Raw genomic sequence first — 19,170 nt, forward strand, 5'->3', positions numbered from 1 at the left:
TATTGTTGCTCCAAATTGGATAACGGTGGGTTCAAATAGTCATTGGATTCTTTAAATATCAAATACGGTAAATAATATAACAAAATCCTCAATGATAATACTGGTGAACAATTCATATAATACATTCACTGACTCAACATTACTTTACCTTCAGAGAATACCAAATACAAAATACAAAAATAAAAATTTAAATTAATCACTGCCAAAATCCAATGAAAATCAAATTAATTAACTAAGCAATTATTACTAAGTGAAACTTCATTATCATGTTATTGAAACAAAGCTACTATAGAAGCTACTTTCAAGAAGTCATAAGGGGAAAATAAATCCATCTGTATATTTTATTGCTAAAGCCAACAAACATTAAATTCAAAAAAAATCTGAAAAATTATAAGCTACTTTTTAAAAATAGAAAGTATGTTTTGTGATTATTTGTATTTATACTCTGTCTTATCAAGAAGTATTTTTTTAATTTGTTCTAGAAAATACCATCAAATATTCCCAGGAAACACTTCATTTCATCAGCTTCATCATTGGAATAACTAGTGAAAGAAAAAGCAGATGGAAAAATCACTATTTTTGTAACAATTTATTTTAAATACACAATTCTTTTGATATAATCATCATCATCATGGCAGTCGGTTAAGCAGACAGAAGATGGGTTGAGACAGCCACATCCCTTAACAGAGTGCCATGGTTAGAGCCCTGACTCTGCTTCTGATACAGCTTCCTGTTGATGCGCATCCACGGGACAAATAGTGATGGCTGAAGAGCTTGGATCCTTGTCACCCAAATGGGACACCCAGATTGAGTTCCAGGCTCCTAGTTTCAGCCTGGCTCAGCTGTTGAGGGTGCATTTCTCAAATGCTTTGAGGCCAGCTTGGTGGTATATCAGACTAAACCTCTGCCTCAAGCAACAGCATCCCATATGGGTGGTGATTTGTGTTCCATCTGCTCCACTTCCAATAGAACTCTCTGTTTATAGCCTGGGAAAGTAGTGAAAGATCATCCAAGGCCCTGGGACTCTACACCCATGTGGGAGACCCAGAAGCAGCCCCTGATTCCCAGCTTCAGATCAGTTCTGCTCTGGGCATTCTGACCATTTGGGAAGTGAACCAGTGGATGGAAGACCTCTCTGTCTCTCCTAAGTCTATAAAATACACCTTTCAAATAAACTTATCTTTAAAAAAACCCCAAATTTTGGATAACAAAAATTCTTTAACATTTTTTTAAATTAAAAAAAATGTTTTTCGAAAGGAATGTTGCTTATGATTAAAACACACCACTTATGTAACATAAAATACATTTGAAGATCATTGTGAGATTAATGTACCAAATAAACTTTAATCTGCATAACCTTAGGAAGTCTGTGTGGGGAAAAATGAACCCAAAGGTAGGATCAAGTCTCTTTTATGTATTTCTTTAAGCATACTGGAAGGTAATATTTTAAAAAACTGTGAAGAGGTATCTAATCTTCAAGGACAGAGAAAGTACTATAGTTTTCCTTCTAAAAGTGTGAAATAATCCAGTGGTTGAAATACAACTTGAAATTTTTGTAAAACTGCTGATATAATTTGTAGTTTTCAAGTGACTTTATATTTTGCATAATCAATATATTATTCTAAAATCAGTAAAAATAAATATATCTTCTCAATATAATATTTTATAATAAATTAGTAGCACTGATGTATAAGTTTTCAAAAAATCGAACTAGCTAATGCTGTGAAAACTTTAAGGAGCTTAGCTCATGAGTGGTTTAATATTTCAATGGTTGGAAAGTTAGGCTGCGTTCTTTAAAACGAACCAAAGAAAAAAGAATGCTGAATTTCTTTGTACCAAGTTTTTTGTTGTTGTTGTTGTTTTGTCTTTCTAGATTTTTAAAACCTATTTATTTATTTTTTATTGGAAAGTCAGAATTACAGAAAGAAGGATATCCCATCCACTAGTTCACTAAGTGGCCACAATGGCCGGAGATGAGTCGATTAGAAGCCAGGAACCAGAAGCTTCTTTCAGGTCTTCCACATGGGCGCAGGGTCCCAAGGTTTTGGGCCATCTTCTACTGCTTCCCAGTCCACAAACAGGGAACTGGAAGGGAAGTGGAGCAGCTGAGACACGAATTGGCACCCATATAGGATCCTGGCACATGCAAGACAAGGACTTTCAGCCACTAGGCTAATGTGCCGAGCCCAGTTAACAATTTTTTGTTGGTGTAATTGTATCTTTAAGGAACTCTTACCTGAAATCAGTTCCCTTTTTATATTCATTTTCTCTAAAGAAAATTTCCACATTCTTAGAAATTGATTTTTGGTGGGAGTTAATGATCTTGATCTCTGGTGACAGTGCTTGTTGTTTTCCTTCTTGTAAATGAACCTATATTTTGATGCAAATAGGAACACTCATTGAAAGCTTAGTAGTCAGGCAAAATGTGAAAGAAAACAATGAAAGACTTCCGCTTACCATGTTTCCATTTCCAGCTTTTTGAGGTGATTGCATCAAGCAGGACGCACCAAACTTGGACATAGAATTTGATAAATAAATATCTGCCTTCTCGTGTGATGAAACAACACTGAAAATGAAAATTATGTGTTATATGTAACAAACCAGAAAAGCAAGCCATTCTAAGTTGTATCAACAGTGATTTTGGAGGGAATATAATCAAAGTGAACTATACTTAGCTCAAAAAATTAATGTAGCTTTTTTATATACATGAAGAACTTGGTATACTTCCTTTTTAGCTCAAATTGCAAGTTATGTATTCTAAATTAGATTAAGAGTACATTTTTTTAAATTCATTAATTACATTGTATTACATGACACAATTTCATAGGTACTGGGATTCCCCCCCTTCACCCCAAACCCTTCCCCCATGGTGAATTCCTTCACTATGATGCATAACCACAGCTCAGGTTCCGTTGGGATTCCCTAATTACAGGCTCACACCATACAGAGTCCAGCATCCCACTGTCCGGTCAAGTTCAAAGGCCTCTTAGGGAGGCCCTCTCAGGTTTGAAGGCAGAGCCAGCAGAGCATCACCTCTATCAATTAGAAGCTCCAACATATCATCAGCAACAGTCCAGGTACGATGAGGCTGGTGCAGAGTCCACTGATTGACATAGTCTATCTTAGAGTTTCCCCTTGTCCAGTTTTCCGCTGGAAGCATATAGCTGAGGTGGTTGATTGATCTACCCCATCTTCCATACAAAACACAAAATGCCAAGGCGAAATGGCCTGTGCCAGTAGGGAATGCAGCACCCAACCAGCACACCTCCCACTGGTTTAGGTGAGGGACTAGTGTGTGATGGGCAGAGCCGGGGAGAGCTGCAATACTCATTGGTTCCAATGGAGGTCGGGGCTCAGAATAGATCCAACCCAGGGGTTACAACCACCAGCTGATCGGAGTGATGGACTGTGGCGGGCACTGTGCTTACTAGTAGTACATGTAGGAGCCTGGACTGGGAATGCCTCAAAGTTTCTTTGGGGATTCCCCTGAACAAAATGGAGGAATCAAAACATTAACTAAGAGTACATTTTTAAAGAGATCACATAATCATGTAATAATTTTTAATTAAAATTGAGGTTTAAGCTTAATTGTCTGTTAACTAGAATTTTATAAATCCTTTTTAAAGAGATTCATTTGTCTGAAAGAAAGAGTTAGAGAAAAAGAGAGAATCTTCCATTTGCTGGTTCATTGTCCAAATGGCCTTAACTAAGGCTAGACAAGGAGGAAGCCAGGAACCAGAAACTTCATGGGTCTCCGATGTGGGTGCAGATCCCTAGGGGTTTAGACCACCTTCTGTTTTCCCAGGTGAATTAGCAAGGAGCTGGATTGTAACTGGAACAGCCAGGACCTGAACCAGCACCCACATAGCATGCTGGTATCACAGGCAGCAGGCTGACTCATAGACCACAATGTTGGCCCAAAAGGCGTTTTCAAACTTCAACTCACTTAACTTTTAATTTCCTTTCCCAATTTTATAATCACCAAACACATCTAATTATCTCGTAACTAACTGTATACAAGAATTTGTCCTTAACCCTTTGTATTAAATGCATTCAATAAGACTTAATTATAATCTCACTACCATATGCCAGCTGCCATGCTAGGAACTGGGTATAAAGTGACAAAAAATCCTCATCCACTAGAGGAATATACAATGAATAACAATAAATATAAACATAATTATAGATCCTGAAGTTATATGAAGAGAGTAAGCTACATAGCATCATAGAAACAATAGCACGGAGGCATGCAGGCCTTTTGAATTCCTTCCTGAAGGGGTGACAGTTAGAAGGCTAAAACGGAGGAGCCATATAATGAGCAATGAGCAGTGAGATGTGTGTAGAGGAGAATCACATCAAGTGATGGAATTGGGTCTTTCTTTCTTTGATTAATATGCATACATGGAAGGGATTAAAATAGTAAAAAGATACAAGTAGAAAAGCAAATCTTCTTTCCACCCCAGATCTTTGGATCTCTTAGACCTTCTTTAAGAGGCCTCTAGTTAGAATCTTTTAAAATACATTTATCTTTTTTTAAAAAGATTTATTTTATTTTTATTCCAAAGTCAGATATACAGAGAGAAGGAGAGACAGAGAGAAATGTCTTCCGTCCGATGATTGACTCCCCAAGTGACTGCAACGGCCGATACTGCGCCGATCCAAAGGTAGGAGCCAGGATCTCTTCTGGGTCTCCCATGCTGGTGCAGGATCCCAAGGCTTTGGGTTGTCCTCGACTGTTTTCCCAGGCCACAGCAAGGAGCTGGATGGGAAGCGGGGCTGCCAGGATTAGAACTAGTGACCATATGGGATCCCGGCGCGTTCAAGGCGAGGACTTTAGCTGCTAGTCCACCACGCGGGGCCCCAAAATACATTTATCTTTATTAAGCACTTTGAAATTTTTCCAAAATCATTTGTGGCTTTTAAAGTATGTCGTGCACAAGGCTGTCTGTGTGCTTTACTGTCTTCCTCCTTGTAACTTATCTGCTGTTTGCTTCTTTGTATCCGCAGGTTTATTCCAACTGATGCTAATCTGTTTATTCTGTGTGACTCAGAATTAGAATCAATGGAGGGAAGTGATTTTAAAAAAATGACAAATTTTAGGCCAGTGCCCCGGGGTAACAGCTTAGTGGCTAAATCCTCGCCTTGTATAGGCCAGGATCCCATGTGGGTGCCAGTTCGTATTCCAGCTGCTCCACTTCCCATCCAACTGCCTGCTGTGGACTGGGAAAGCAGTAGACAACAGCCCAAAGTTTTGGGATCCTGAACCCATGCAAGAGACCCAGAAGAAGCTCCTGGCTCCTGGCTTCGGCCTGGCTCAGTCCTGGCCATTGTGACCATTTGAGGAGTGAACCAGCAGATGGAAGATCTTTCTCTCTGCATCTTCTTCTCTCTGTTTATCTGCCAATATTAAAAAACAAACAAACAAACAAAAAAACAACATTGTGTTATCTGAGAGATCCAAAGAGGGAGCAGGTGGTTTGGAAGTGAATGGGCGTCTGTCACTGGAGCTGTTTTGGTGGAGATGGCATGACTACTGTAAGCGATACTGAAGGAAAAGTCAAGAATCCTGTGCCAGGGTGATGAAAGACACTTAAATCCTCTTATCTCTGAAATCTATGACTCTCTGAAGCTGATGCTAAGGATCAATAAAGTAACTGATGCAAAAATTTCAAAATATAGCTCAGATTTAGAACTTTTTTTTTTTTTAGCAGAGAAACACAATTAATCTTTAGTAGAAAATTGAACCTTGAATAACAAGTTGTTAGTATTTATTCTGACTGGGAAAGTTTTGACTTTGGCCATAATTTCGTTCCCTTAATTTCTAACAAAATCCAGTATTTCCAAATGTGTCTTCCTTTTCTGCAAAGATACTTCACATTGAACATTTCTTTTTTTATTAGATTTTTATTTTTTTACTATTGTTTCATTAACTTTTGACAATCTTTACATAGTTAATTAGAACACATACATTGAGCATTTCTACAGCAGTATTTCTCTTTCCAAATCTCTTATACTTCCTATATTCTCAGATAACATCTCTGTCTACCAAGTTGACATTTATTCTTTCTTCTATCTCCATTGTTATATACTATCAATTGACAAACAATGTGTTTTATCTGTAAGAGTCCAACCCTTTTGTTTCTAGCACCTCTGTTAGTCCTACCCTCTACAATTCATTCCACATGATGCTGCTAAATTTTTTTTAAATTAAATTGTTTTTTGGTGCTGAAATACTATGGATAGTTCTTCATTACCTACCAGAGAAAAAAAATTTTTTTAAATTATGTGTTGAAAGTTGAAAATCATGTGACATCACACAAAAACTTATATAGAATCAGAACATCTGACCAACACTATACTCACATTTCCTGATTGCTTCCTTCAGGTGAGCACTCCATAGTTGGTCTTGGCCCATCATTTTATTAACGCATTTGAGTTTGTGACCCTGTCCTACTGAATAAGGTAAGATATCTAATCATGGCATTCAGATCCCTTAAAATCAGTTCTTGATAATGTCAGCATTATGCCAGGCCTACATACCACACTTTGCTAATCCTTGACCATAGGAAATCTTTTCAAGCCTTTTTTTCTTTGTATACAGTTCTTTATACTTGGAATGCCTATCTACTGTTTTTTTAACATGTTATACTCCTATTCAGGAAGGGGTCTTGTGCTAAAGTAGACTGAGAAGTAAACTTGGGAGTCCTGGCTACTCTGCTTCCAATCCGACTTCCTGTTGATGTGCATCCTAGCAGGCAGCAGATGATGGCTGGAGTACTTGACCAGCCATGTTGGGGACCAAGATTGAATTCCAGGCACTTTGCTTTGGCCTGGACCAATTCCAGCAGATGGAAGCTTGCCCGTGATCACTCTTTCACTGAAGAAAAATGAATAAAAATAATAAACAATAAAAAAATTTAAAACTCCTTCAGTTTTCATGGCTTATGAAAAACAAAGATTCAAGGGTTCCAGTCCCAGAGACCATGATTCTTTAATGTGGAATTCAGAAAGTACAATCCATTTATTTATTTATTTTGAAAATTAGAATCACAGAGACAGAGAAGGAAACAGATCTTGCATCTGCTAGTTCATTTCCCCAGGTGGCTGCAACAGTCAGTACTGGCTGTGCCAAATCTGGAAGCCCAGAGCTGCTTCTGGGTCTCCCATGTGGGTAAAATACACCCAAGTACTTGGGACAGCTTCCACTGCTTTTCTCAGGCCATTCCTGGGAACTGGATTGAAAGTGGAGCAGCTGGGACGCAAACTGGTGCCCAAAAGGGATGTCAGCATTGTAGGCAGCAGCTTTACCTGCTATGCCACAATGACAACCCACAAAATGTAAATTTTTAATATGCAACCATGGGTCATGTTGGTGCAGGAGTTTGACAATAGCCTCTAAGAAATATCTCTGAGATTAAGAAGGGTTCAATTAACTAATATCTTATAGTTACTGATACCTCATGACTTCATTCCCATTTCCAATTATGTGTCTAGATGATATAAACCAAAGTTCCCAAACTTGCCTGTTTGATGCTTCTCTTTGGAATTTTCTCTTTGAGTCTTGGAGAGGTAGCTTATATCCCCCAGTACTTGAACTCAGAATGTTTCCAAATCCTATGTAAAGAAACAATATTTTGAAATAAAATGCCAGGAAACAGCTAAATGAAGCATTCACAAGTTTTATAAGGAAGAGAGGAATCATTCTCAATATTCAAATTTATATAAACAAACAAGGGTAAAAAGCTTGAGGAGTAAAACAGTAAAACATGTAAATTAGAATAACAGTAACTATGTTCAAAGATTCTCAAACCACAGTTTATGTATATTGATTTTAATTCATGTAAAGGATCAAGTTAAAACTGATTCAATATTTTCAATGTTATGCAGGTAATTAAATGCTTTATACTTGAGGCAAAGAAATATTTGTTGAGACTAATTTTCCTAGTGACAAATTAATGACTATCTCCTCATAAGTTTAGGCCACCCTAAAAGAACAGTACATAGTAAAACACAATACAACACATAGTGATACTTAATTCTGAAGTAGTGATCAACAGTTGCTTGATGATATAGAATTTGCGCCTATTGTCTGTGTCTTGGAGATTTTCCCAGCCTATTTTTTGAGGTGTCAAATCCTTATCTTCTTGAGAAAAGCACTAGCTCTTGTGGCAGACATCTGATACAGAAGTTAACAAACCACTTAAAATCTCCCCATTGCATACCAATGTAGCTAGGTGCAAGCCCCAGCTCCATTCCCAATTCCTGGCTCTTGCTAGTGCACACCCTGGGAGTCAGCAGGTAATAGCTCAAGCACTTGGGTCTTGTTATCCATGTGAGAGACCCATATTGAGTTACAGGACCCTGCCTTCAGATCAGCCCAACCCAGCTTTGACTGTTTTAGGTCTCTGAGGAGTGAATCAGTTGATGGGATATCTCTTTCCTTATTTCTCCTTCAAATACACACACATTTTATTTTTAATCACTACACTGTTCTCAGGCCCCTAATACAATATTGTTTCAACTTTTGCTTCCCATGGAAAGACTTTTAAAGGATTTATTTATTTATTTGAAAGCAGAGTTAGAGAGAGAGAGAGAGAGAGAGAGATATTTCCCAATAAGTGGTTTACTCCCTAAATGGTCGCAATGGTAAAGAATGTACCAGGCCAAAGCCAGGAGTCAAAAATCTTAAGTTGTGTCTCCCTCATGGGTGGCAGGAGCCCAAACACTTTACTTTTCCTTGGTCATTAGTAGGGAACTGGATCAAAAGTAGAGAAGCTTAACATGACCCAGCATTGATATAGAATGCTGGCATTGAGAGCAGTGGCTTTACCCATCCTGACAAAACACCGGCCCCAGCAAGATTTTTTCAATGTTTACTTATTGATTTAATTATTTGAAAGGCAAAGTTGCAGACAGAGGAGGAGAGACACAAAGGGAAATCTTCCACCCACTAGTTTATTTCTCAAATGGCTGCAAAGGCCGGGGCTGACACAGGCTGAAGCCAAGGGCCTGGAGCTTCTTCTGGGGCTCCCATGTGAATGTGCAGGTCCATGCACTCAGGCAGTTTTCCATTGCTTTCCCAATTGCATTAGCAGAAGCTGATTCAGAAGTAGAGGAGACACTTCCAATGTCACCCATATGGGATGACAGCATCACAGACAAAGGCTTAAACAAGTATGCTACAATGCTGGCCCCAATAAGAGTATTTTTTTTAAAGAGCATGTAGTGGGGTATGTTAAGAGGCAGCTATATTTTGGGGGCCAAGAGCCTATACTGAGAATACCTAGGGACTAATTTCCTTTTATTAGCTTTCATGGAGCTATCTTATTACCCACTTCTGAAGATTTTCATATCTCTGTTTTAAGGAAATGGAACAAACCTGTCTTTAACTCACAGAGCCAATTCACATTATTTTTAGGCTTTACATGACTTAAATATGATTTCTAATATAGGAGAAATGAATTCTTTCTTTTACATTATTTGTACCTGGAAAGACAATATTTTGACCAGAACTAGTTGCAAGCAGATGAATATTTTTTGTGAAATGGAATACTATTGTGTGGTCTTAGAAATGAAAAGCTAGAGGCAGAGGGCCCACACTGCGGCTTGGCACAGTGGGTTAAGCCATTGCTTATGACTCTCACATCCCATATTAAACTGCTGGTTTCACTCATTCTGCTTGCCATCCAGCTTACTGCTAATACATCTAGGTAAGGTAGCAGGAAATGGTCCCAAAATCTGGGTCCCTAACACTCAAGTGGGACACTACAATGGAGTTCCTGGATCCTGGTTCTTGGCTTTCACCTGGCCCAGCCTTGACTATTTTGTCCATTTGAAGTAAAATCAGCAGATGGTAGATATCTCTTTTTCTGTTACTCTGCCTTTTGAATAAATATTTTTTAAAACAAAAAAAGAACAAGATGGTCTGTTTTGTGAAGAAAAATTCAGGAAGCAATCTGAATTTGAATAGAATCCTTGATAAGAACACACTAGGAAAACCTTCCTTGTTATATCATCATGCAACGTTCTGTTCTTAGGGCGAGAAATGCACTTTGTGAAAGGGTCATATTTTCAGTTTTGCTAAACATTATGATTTTTAAAAAAGATTTATTTATTTGAAAGAGAGTGAGAGATTTTGCACCTGCTGTTTCACTCCTCAAGTGATCACAACAGCCAGGACTGAGCCAGGTTGAAGCCAGGAGCTTCACCTGAGTCTCCTGCATGGGTGGCAGGAGCCCAGGCACTTGGACCATTCTCTGCTCTTTTTTCCAGGGAGCAGAATCTGAAGTGGAGCAGCAGATAACAAACCGGTACCCATCTGCTACGCCAGAATACTGATCCTTTAACATTATAATCTTAACAAATAGACTTTAATTAAACAAGCACACACAGAACATGAACCCAAAACGAAAAATATTCAAAGAATTTCTAAGTTATTTCATGCTGAGATAAATATTTACCTGATACTTCAGTCTTCTCTTCACCAGCTGGAAAGCTAGTAACTTCTATTAAGTTTTCATCATCAAAATCATCCCAAGCATCATTTCCCAATTCAAAGTTCACATTCAAAACTTCTGAAAATGTAGAATTGCTTTTATCTGCATCTGTCACATTTTGGTTACCAGACTTACTAAGATTTCTATTGAACAGCACTGTTTGAGGAACTTTTTCATTTGAAGTTGTCAAATACTTCTGTCTTGAAAAATCTGTTATATGTTTATATAGAAGAGTATAAGCACTTCTTAAACTATAAGAGTAATTTTATATTGATACATCAAACACATCTTTCAACTACTAAACAGTTTTCAGCAGTAATTTTCAAAAGCACTGTGTCAAGAATTGTTGAATATTGTGTTCAGCCAATTCTATTTTCTGTGTAACATATACTGATAGTCACACTAAATTTAATTTTCAATCGATTCTTTCAGAGAGAATTGAATTGTCTCTTAATCTCTATTTGAGGATAATTCCGCTCAAAGATTGGGTTACAAGAGTTTGTAAAATGGTATTCATACTCCAGCTCATCTTCAACAATTTTGAATAATGCTTAAACTTTTTGTCCAAAACATACTTGTATTTTCTCCTTCTAAAAGATCCTCAGTGTAACTGATTGTCTATAACTTAAATTTAGAACCGGCTACCTGAGTGAAAGCACTTCAAACATCCTGATTCTAATTTTTTCCTCTGAAAAATGGGATACTAATAATACTTATTTCAAAACACTGCTATGGGGACAAAAAGACTCAGTTTGTACAGCAGTATACTAACAAATGTCTAATAACTGCCTTGCTAAATTAAATGCATATGAATACATGCATACATTTTAAATTACAATGTACTGACAAGGAATATCAGCAGCACACAATTTTCAAATAATGTATACAACATGCTCAACTGTAAATTCCATTTAGTTAACTGCTTCTCACTGAGTGTTTTCATTGAGTTTATCATTCTATATAGTCAACCTCTGGTTGCAATTAATAAATGAATTTAGTTTTTCCATGAATATTAGTTGACATTTTGTTGACATTAACATGTAAGAAGAAAGTCTTCTCAAGGAACTTTCTTAAGCTATAATTAACAGGTTTTAAACACTAGAAGAATATTCCCCTCAACTTTCTCTGTTAGCTCACTCCCCAAAAAGGTTGTAATGATCAGGGCTGGGCCACACTAAAGCCAGAAGCTTAGGAGCTTATTTTGGTTTCCCATGTGAATTCAAGGAGGGATTGGAAGTGGCTAGCAGGAATGTCAGAACTACAGGTGGAGGGCTTAACTGATTATTCCACTATTCTACTATTTCTACACTGTTTAATTAGAAGTGTATATTCAGGGTCTGGCATGATGGTTCAGGGGCTAAAATCCTTGCCTTGTATGCACTGGGATCCCATATGGGTGCTAGTTTGTAACCTAGCTGCTCCACTTCCCATCTAGCTCCTTGCTTGTGGCCGGGGAAAGCAGCAGAGAGAGGATGGTCCAAAGTCTTGGAACCCTGCACCCATGTAGGAGACTGGGAAGAAGCTCCTGAAGGTCACATTGGCTCACCTCTGGCTCATTTAGGGAGTGAACCAGTAGACAGATCTTTGTCTCCCCTTCTCTCTGTAAGTCTGGTTTTCCAATAAAATAAACTAAATCTTTTTAAAAAATAAGTATATATTCAAAAATGTCATAGCTAGCTAGATAGGGACATGGAACTAAGGAAATAAGACCTGAATATATGTACAGGCTAACAAGAAAGAATGATTGGGCCTGGCATGATAGCCTAGTGACTAAAGTCCTCTCCTTGCAAGTGCCAGAATCCCATTTGAGCACCGGTTCATGTCCTGGTGGCCCTATTTCCTATCCAGCTTCTGTCTTGTGGCCTGGGAAAGCAGTGGAGGACGATCCAAGACCTTGGGATTCTGCACCTGCGTGCGAGACCCGGAAGAAGTTTCTGGCTTCAGATCAGCTCAGCTCCGGCTGCTGAGGCCACTTGGGGAGTGAATCAGTGGATGGAAGATCTTCCTCTCTGTCTCTCTTCCTCTCCGTATATCTCACTTTCCAATAAGTCAATAACTAACTAACTAACTAAATAACCAACTAAATATATCTTTTTTAAAAAAGAAAACAAAATGAAAATATAGGAAGAGGAGAGGACTAACTGGTTACTTAAAATTCAAGAGAAGGAAGAATTGGAAAGGGTTAAGATTATAGTTGGGGAGATAAACCTTAAATAGAATAAAAGGTATTCTTTCAAGACAAATAGAGGGTTATGGGTGAGTCTGAAGACATTGAACTATATGGTGTGTAAAGGAAGTGTGAAGAGTTGAAAGAGTTCATATACTAACAGCTTGACTTTCAATTCTCCACTGATAATTAAAAATCAGTTTTGTCTTAAAAGAGATGGCACTGGACTAGAAATCATGACATATACTGTTCCTGTTATTGATTTTGGTTTATGGCTTTTCATTTAAGGGGAAATATAGTAACTATGTAATAGAAACTATCATAACCAGCTGTTAAGATGCAATGCAGTATACATCTCTACTTCCAAACCAAAGATGAACTCCCAAAGAAACTGTTAAATATGTCTTGGCAATAGGACGTTGGACTCTGCCATTGTCCACACGTACACTGTAAAGTTACACTTCAAATAGCAGAATAATGGACATGTGACTGTTTATGAAGGACTACACTACTGCAGTAATATGGGGGAAATCAGTGAGGGGAAGAGACTTAGGGAGAGGGAAGGGGAAACCGCACAGTCTATGGAATTGCATTGCAAAAAAAAAAAAAAAAAAAAAAAAAAAAAAGGAAAGAAAAGAAACAACACTGGACTAGGAATCAAAAGATATACAATCTATTCCAGGTCCCATTATTAGTTATATATGTGATTTTGGGCAAGCAATTTAATCTCTGTCTTGAGTTCTTTCACTATAAAATCAGAAATTGCACAAAAGTCCCTTTCAATTTAAATTTTATGATTCAATATGCTTTCACATATTATTTTGACACATTTCCTTCTTTTTTGAAATTGGAATGCAGATGATAAAAAATGAACATTTCTTAAAATACTCAAAAGTGGTATTTGAAGTATTTTTTGCCAACAAAGACTAACGCATGAAAAATGTATTAAACATACTCAGCTACTACCGATAACACCAGATAACATGCTATGAGCTTTATATGAACTATCTAGTTTAATACTAAGATCTGTAAAATACAGCCATAGAGGGAACTGAGAAAAAAGTGGTTAAACATACTATGAAGGGTTCTACTAAATGGCAGAGTGAGGACATGGACCCAGACTATTCAAAGATCCTGTGAGCTTAACTATTATACTATATGGCTACTCCTAAAAAAACCAAACTGGCTCATTCAGTAAAACAATAATACCATTATTATTGAAGGGCTGAATTATCTATTCCTCATACTATCTTTAAAATAAAATCACTGGGCCCGGCGGCGTGGCCTAGCAGCTAAAGTCCTCGCTTTGAATGCGCCAGGATCTCATATGGGCGCAGGTTCTAATCCCAGCAGCTCCACTTCCCATCCAACTCCCTGCTTGTGGCCTGGGAAAGCAGTCAAGCATCGCCGCCCTGCAGCGACACTAAAATGATGAGGAATCTCGAGGGCCTGGAAAAAACACGAACCGCCACCGCAACCGGCACACACACACCGAACGAACACACACACACACACACACACACACACACACACGAACGAACGAAAAGCCGAACCAAAAAGAAGGCAAACGAAAAAGAGAGAGACGAATGAAAAGATTTATTGCCGAAAGCCGGCTGCTTATATACTCCACCAATCACTTCTCCCCGTGGTCCACTGGGCGCTATTTGATAGGCCAGCAATCGCAGTAGTGGAACATTAGCCTATCCTTGTGACTTCCTGTTTGCCTACTGGCCCTCGGTCAGCCGCCATCTTGTGACCACCTAACATGTACGTGGGGTCAGCTGCTCCCCAAAGTCGAGGACGGCCCAAAGCTTTGGGACCCTGCACCCGCGTGGGAGACCCAGAAGAGGTTCCTGGTTCCCTGCTTCGGATCGGCATAGCACCGGTCTTTGTGGTCACTTGGGGAGTGAATCATCAGATGGAAGATCTTCCTCTCTGTCTCTCCTCCTCTCTGTATATCTGACTTTGTAGTAAAAATAAATAAATCTTAGAAAAAAAAAGAAAGAAAAAAGAAAAAAATAAAATCACTAACCCTATGTAGAGAAGTTTTTATTGTAAATGTATCAGACAATACCATGATAGAAAAATCCAAATTCTGAGATTGGCTCAATAACCCTAGTGAAAAGTGTTGCTGTTAATAATCTTAACAATTTCACAGCTTGGATTCACATATATCTTACTAGGTAGACATAAAGATTAGTTACTCCTCACCAAGGTATTGAAGATTTCTCTGCACGCCCCTCCTAAAACTATCCTGCGCCTCAACTGTTGACATATGCCTTGTTAGAGTTATAAGTCAGTTTGGACTACCCTAAAATTCGCCAAGTTCAGTAAAAATTATGCTTCAACACTATAAACTGCTAAATATAAAAATGAAAATAGACATGAGACAGCCATTTTAGGCATATAGCAGCCGGTCGTGTATAAACTAAAATTGAAGTGTCAATGAAGTAGTCACAGGATGTAGCTAAGAACTTTCATTTTCTAACATTGGTCACTCAATACCATGTCAATTAACTCCATAATGTTGTAAGTTACTGTTGATGTTTTGCTGTGGATTTTCATTGGACAGATGATATTCTGCCAGCTCTGCTTTCAGACCAGAGATGGTCTCCCCAAGAAACTGCTGAATTTATCTGGACAATAAGATGCTGGATGCTATGCATGGTACATGCTTACAATGTAAGAAGCATGACTGGATTTGAACTGTAATACTGCAACAAGGTACAGGAATCTACCATGGGGGGAGGGTATGGGGAGGGGTTTGGGGAATCCCAGAGCCTATGAAACTCTGTCATAAAATGAAATGAAATTTTAAAAAATACAAATAAAAATAATTATAAAAAAATCTTAACAATTTCAGATACTGTTTTTCAAAAACCTTGCCTGTCAATCTGAAGTATAAGACATATTTCCTCTCAAGTCAATAGTAAAAGTAATTTACCTTTTTCTTGATACTCCGATGGTCCTTGTTGAATTCTTCTGCAAGTCTTAGGCTGATCCCATTGTTCCATTTTAGTGAATTCAGGTACATTTAATATTTCTGATCTTTGTAAAGATAATAAAATAAAAATAAAAAATGTTAAAATATAACAAATCTGGCTTACTCATATATTTTTATATATATATATATATATTTTAAATGTGGCTTATCTACTCAAAACCTCTATGATAAACTATACCCAACCTGGGAAGTGACTGGTATCTGGTACCTTTATATGCCCTGAGTAGGTAATTGCTATCTGTATATCTTATTGCTATCTGTATATCTTTTAAAATCTATTTCTAATGTTTTTAGTAAAATAAAAAAATCTCACATTTTGAGAATTCATACTGGTATCCCATATTCTGATGGCTTAGTCTTTATTCTGTAATGGTTGTCAGAAAAATATTGAATGTTCTGTATATCAATGGAATTCCCTCACTAGAATGGGAAATCATTCATACACTGGACTAGGGATCATGATACAGCAAAGGAATGCTGAGTTATAATCGAATCCTCTGCTGCCTAACAAGGAAGATGAGTTTCTGCTTTCTTATCTATAAAGTGAGATAAAAATACTTTTTTAATGAACTAGTTTATAAACAAAGGTGTACTTTAAAAATTATAAAGTATTAAAAAATCTTAAGTATTAATACAGAGTGATCATCTTAATGAAAAAGTTAGACTTTATACACTAACATGATTTACATTTAAAAAAAACTATTATTTAAATGTGCATTCTTTTATCGCTTTTTCTTTTTTTTAAAGACTCATTTATTTTTATTGGAAAGTCAGATTTACAGACAGAAGGAGAGAGAGAAAGATCTTCTGTCCACTGATTAAATCCCCAAATGGCCGCAATGGAGAGAGCTGAGCAAATCCAAAGCCAGGAGCCAGGAGCTTCTTCGGGTGTCCCATGTGGGTGTGGGGTCCCAAGGCCTACCATCATCCTCTACTGCTTTCTTAGGCCACAAGCAGGAAGTGGATGGGAAGTGGAGCTGCCGGGACATTAACCAATGCCCATATGAGATCCTGACACATGCAAGGTGAGGAGTTAAGCCACTAAGCCATTGCGCCAGGCTGATGATCCCCCCCCTTTTTTTTGTCTTTTTAAAACATTTTTGGGCCCGGCGGCGTGGTCTAGTGGCTAAAGTCCTCGCCTTGAAAGCCCCGGGATCCCATATGGGCACCAGTTCTAATCCCGGCAGCTCCACTTCCCATCCAGCTCCCTGCTTGTGGCCTGGGAAAGCAGTTGAGGACGGCCCAATGCATTGGGACACTGCACCCGCGTGGGAGACCCGGAAGAGGTTCCTGGTCCCGGCATCGGATCGGCGCGTACTGGCCCGTTGCGGCTCACTTGGGGAGTGAATCATCGGACGGAAGATCTTCCTCTCTGTCTCTCCTCCTCTGTGTATATCTGGCTGTAATAAAATGAATAAATCTTTAAAAAAAATTTTTTTTATTTTTTATTTTTTTACATAGTTTATTAGGGTGCAAAGTGTTAAGGGCTAGAGCAAAGTGGGTGATACCATTGTTTCCACATTCTCTTTATTTCCTTCCTGTATGTGGAAGGAGGGGGGATAAGGAGAGAAGCCACACCCAGCCTCAAACTAACTCTGTACCCTGGAATGGGTGACAGCAACCTGATGCCATCCTAGGGTCTCTGATGTGTGGCATGCTCCAAGGGTCCTGCTCAAGTGGTTTTGATAGTTCAACAGTTCTGAATTAAGGTCCATCTTGCCACTCCAAGCATGATGAAATCTCTCCAAAATCCACTGGCTGACCTAGTCTACCTTAGAGTCTTCGTTTGCCGATATTTGCTGCCAAGCTTGGCTGGGGCAGTTGATCAATTTATTCTGTCCTCCATCTTCTGTTATGGCACCAGGTGTCTTCTGCAGTCTCCAAAGTACTGCCATACCCTCTAATGTGCATCTGGATATGCTGTCCACTGCTCCATCTAAGCCACTGAGAAGGCTCAGCACTGACATATGCACTCCAGAAACAAACACAGAACCTGCAATTCTCTCCATGTTTGGGGTTCTGAGTCCAGTGGTTTAGTTGGCGGGGGGGCCCCAAAGAAACCACATCTGAGGTGGTCCCATACCTTTCTCCTGTGTGTTTGCCAATACAGGGTTTCAGAACACTCTATCACCCAAATCAGCCTATGTACATGCTGGTGGTTGCAATTGCAAGGTCATTTCTATCTCAAGCCCTGTTTTCTACACAAACCAATAGGTGTTGGAGCCCAGACCATTCCTGCCCACCACACACTCGGCCTTCACATGAACCAGTGAGAACCGCAGCCTAGTCAGAATGACCCAAAACCCCCACCAGGCCTGCCCCCGGCACTGGTTCCTATACTTGCCAGTATGTACAGTAGACTGGTCCAGTATGTCCCACACCCCATTCAGCTCTCATACATGTCCATGGGCACTGAAGCCTAGTTCAACCCAACCAGCCTCACTATCCAGTCCACACTGGTGCCAGCAGGTGACACTCTCTAGCCATGCCTGCTCCTAGCCCTATTTCTCATGCTCACCAGTGGGAGTGGCAACTCAGAGGGAGGTGCCCACTAGTTCCCTTCTGGGCCCATTCCCACTCCTGGATTTTGCAGTCTCCAGGTAGTTCTGCAGTTTAAGTTGACAGAACTTGCCCCCAGTACCAGCCTTTGCCAGCTGATGCTGTGGCAAAGAACAACCAACCCACACCCACTGTGACTTACACACGCACCAGTAGGAACAGTCAGCCCAGCCTGGCTTTCCCCCAATCCAGCTCACATGCAGGCAAACAAGTGTTATACCCCTGCCCGGCCTGGTCTGCCCCCATCCAGCTCTCACGCACACCAATAGGAGTAGTGATCCAGCAAGGGATCCCCTTACAGCCCCCCTACCGGGTTCGTCCCCTCCCCTCTGCATCTCATGTGTGTTAGTTGGGTGATGCTACCAAGTCTGGCATGTCCTGCCTCACCATGGCATTTTCCAGTGGGTGCTGTAGCCTGGCCGAGACTGGCCCATCCCGAGTTCCAGCTCATGCTGGTAGGGGCTACAACTTAGCTCAGCCCAACTGGCCCCCAGCTCTGACCCTAATGTGAACTAGCTGATACTGTGTCCAACCCAACCGGACCCACACTCCATTCTGGTTCTCAGATCTACAAGCAGGTGGTATGAACTGGCTCACTCTGGCATGTCACAGACCTGAACCAAAGGCAAGCCCACAGGTAGTGTAACCTGGCCTGCTCTGGGCTGCTCCCCATCTTGATCTTGTGCTCACCTGCAGGGACTATGTCCCAACAGAGGAGTTCCCAAGCTCCTCCATCATAACCTCTCCCAATGCCAGATCTCGCGCACACTGGTGGGTCTATGGCCCAGCCCTACTTAGTCCACCTCTGTCCTAGCTGAAACACTGTCCTTTCCTGACTAGCCCTCACCCATTCTGGTTATTACTGTTGGGTGCTATAGCTCAGCCACACCTGGCCCACACCCACAGCTCTTGCATGGCTCAGCATAGGCAGACACCTAGCCCAG

General features: G+C 39.7%; 1 protein-coding gene across 6 annotated transcripts in view; it reads right to left on the reverse strand.

Moving 5' to 3' along the window:
- Positions 1–427: 427 nt before the first annotated feature.
- The window catches only part of HFM1 (helicase for meiosis 1), a 96,113-nt gene continuing 77,370 nt past the window's right edge, over positions 428–19,170 (reverse strand). For 4 of the 6 annotated variants that reach the window (XM_058660890.1, XM_058660891.1, XM_058660892.1 and 1 more), the window contains 6 exons: positions 15,608–15,711; positions 10,461–10,706; positions 7,524–7,614; positions 2,458–2,566; positions 2,237–2,370; positions 428–542 (listed from right to left, as the gene is read on the reverse strand). In XM_058660890.1, coding sequence (XP_058516873.1) covers positions 479–542; positions 2,237–2,370; positions 2,458–2,566; positions 7,524–7,614; positions 10,461–10,706; positions 15,608–15,711 — 748 coding nt within the window. In that variant the 3' untranslated portion in view covers positions 428–478. The remainder of the gene's footprint in view (positions 543–2,236; positions 2,371–2,457; positions 2,567–7,523; positions 7,615–10,460; positions 10,707–15,607; positions 15,712–19,170) is intronic. The other 2 variants (XM_058660893.1, XM_058660894.1) reach the window with 2 other exon arrangements.

The sequence above is a fragment of the Ochotona princeps genome, chromosome 2 (genome assembly GCF_030435755.1).
Source record: "Ochotona princeps isolate mOchPri1 chromosome 2, mOchPri1.hap1, whole genome shotgun sequence".
Taxonomy (NCBI): domain Eukaryota; kingdom Metazoa; phylum Chordata; class Mammalia; order Lagomorpha; family Ochotonidae; genus Ochotona; species Ochotona princeps.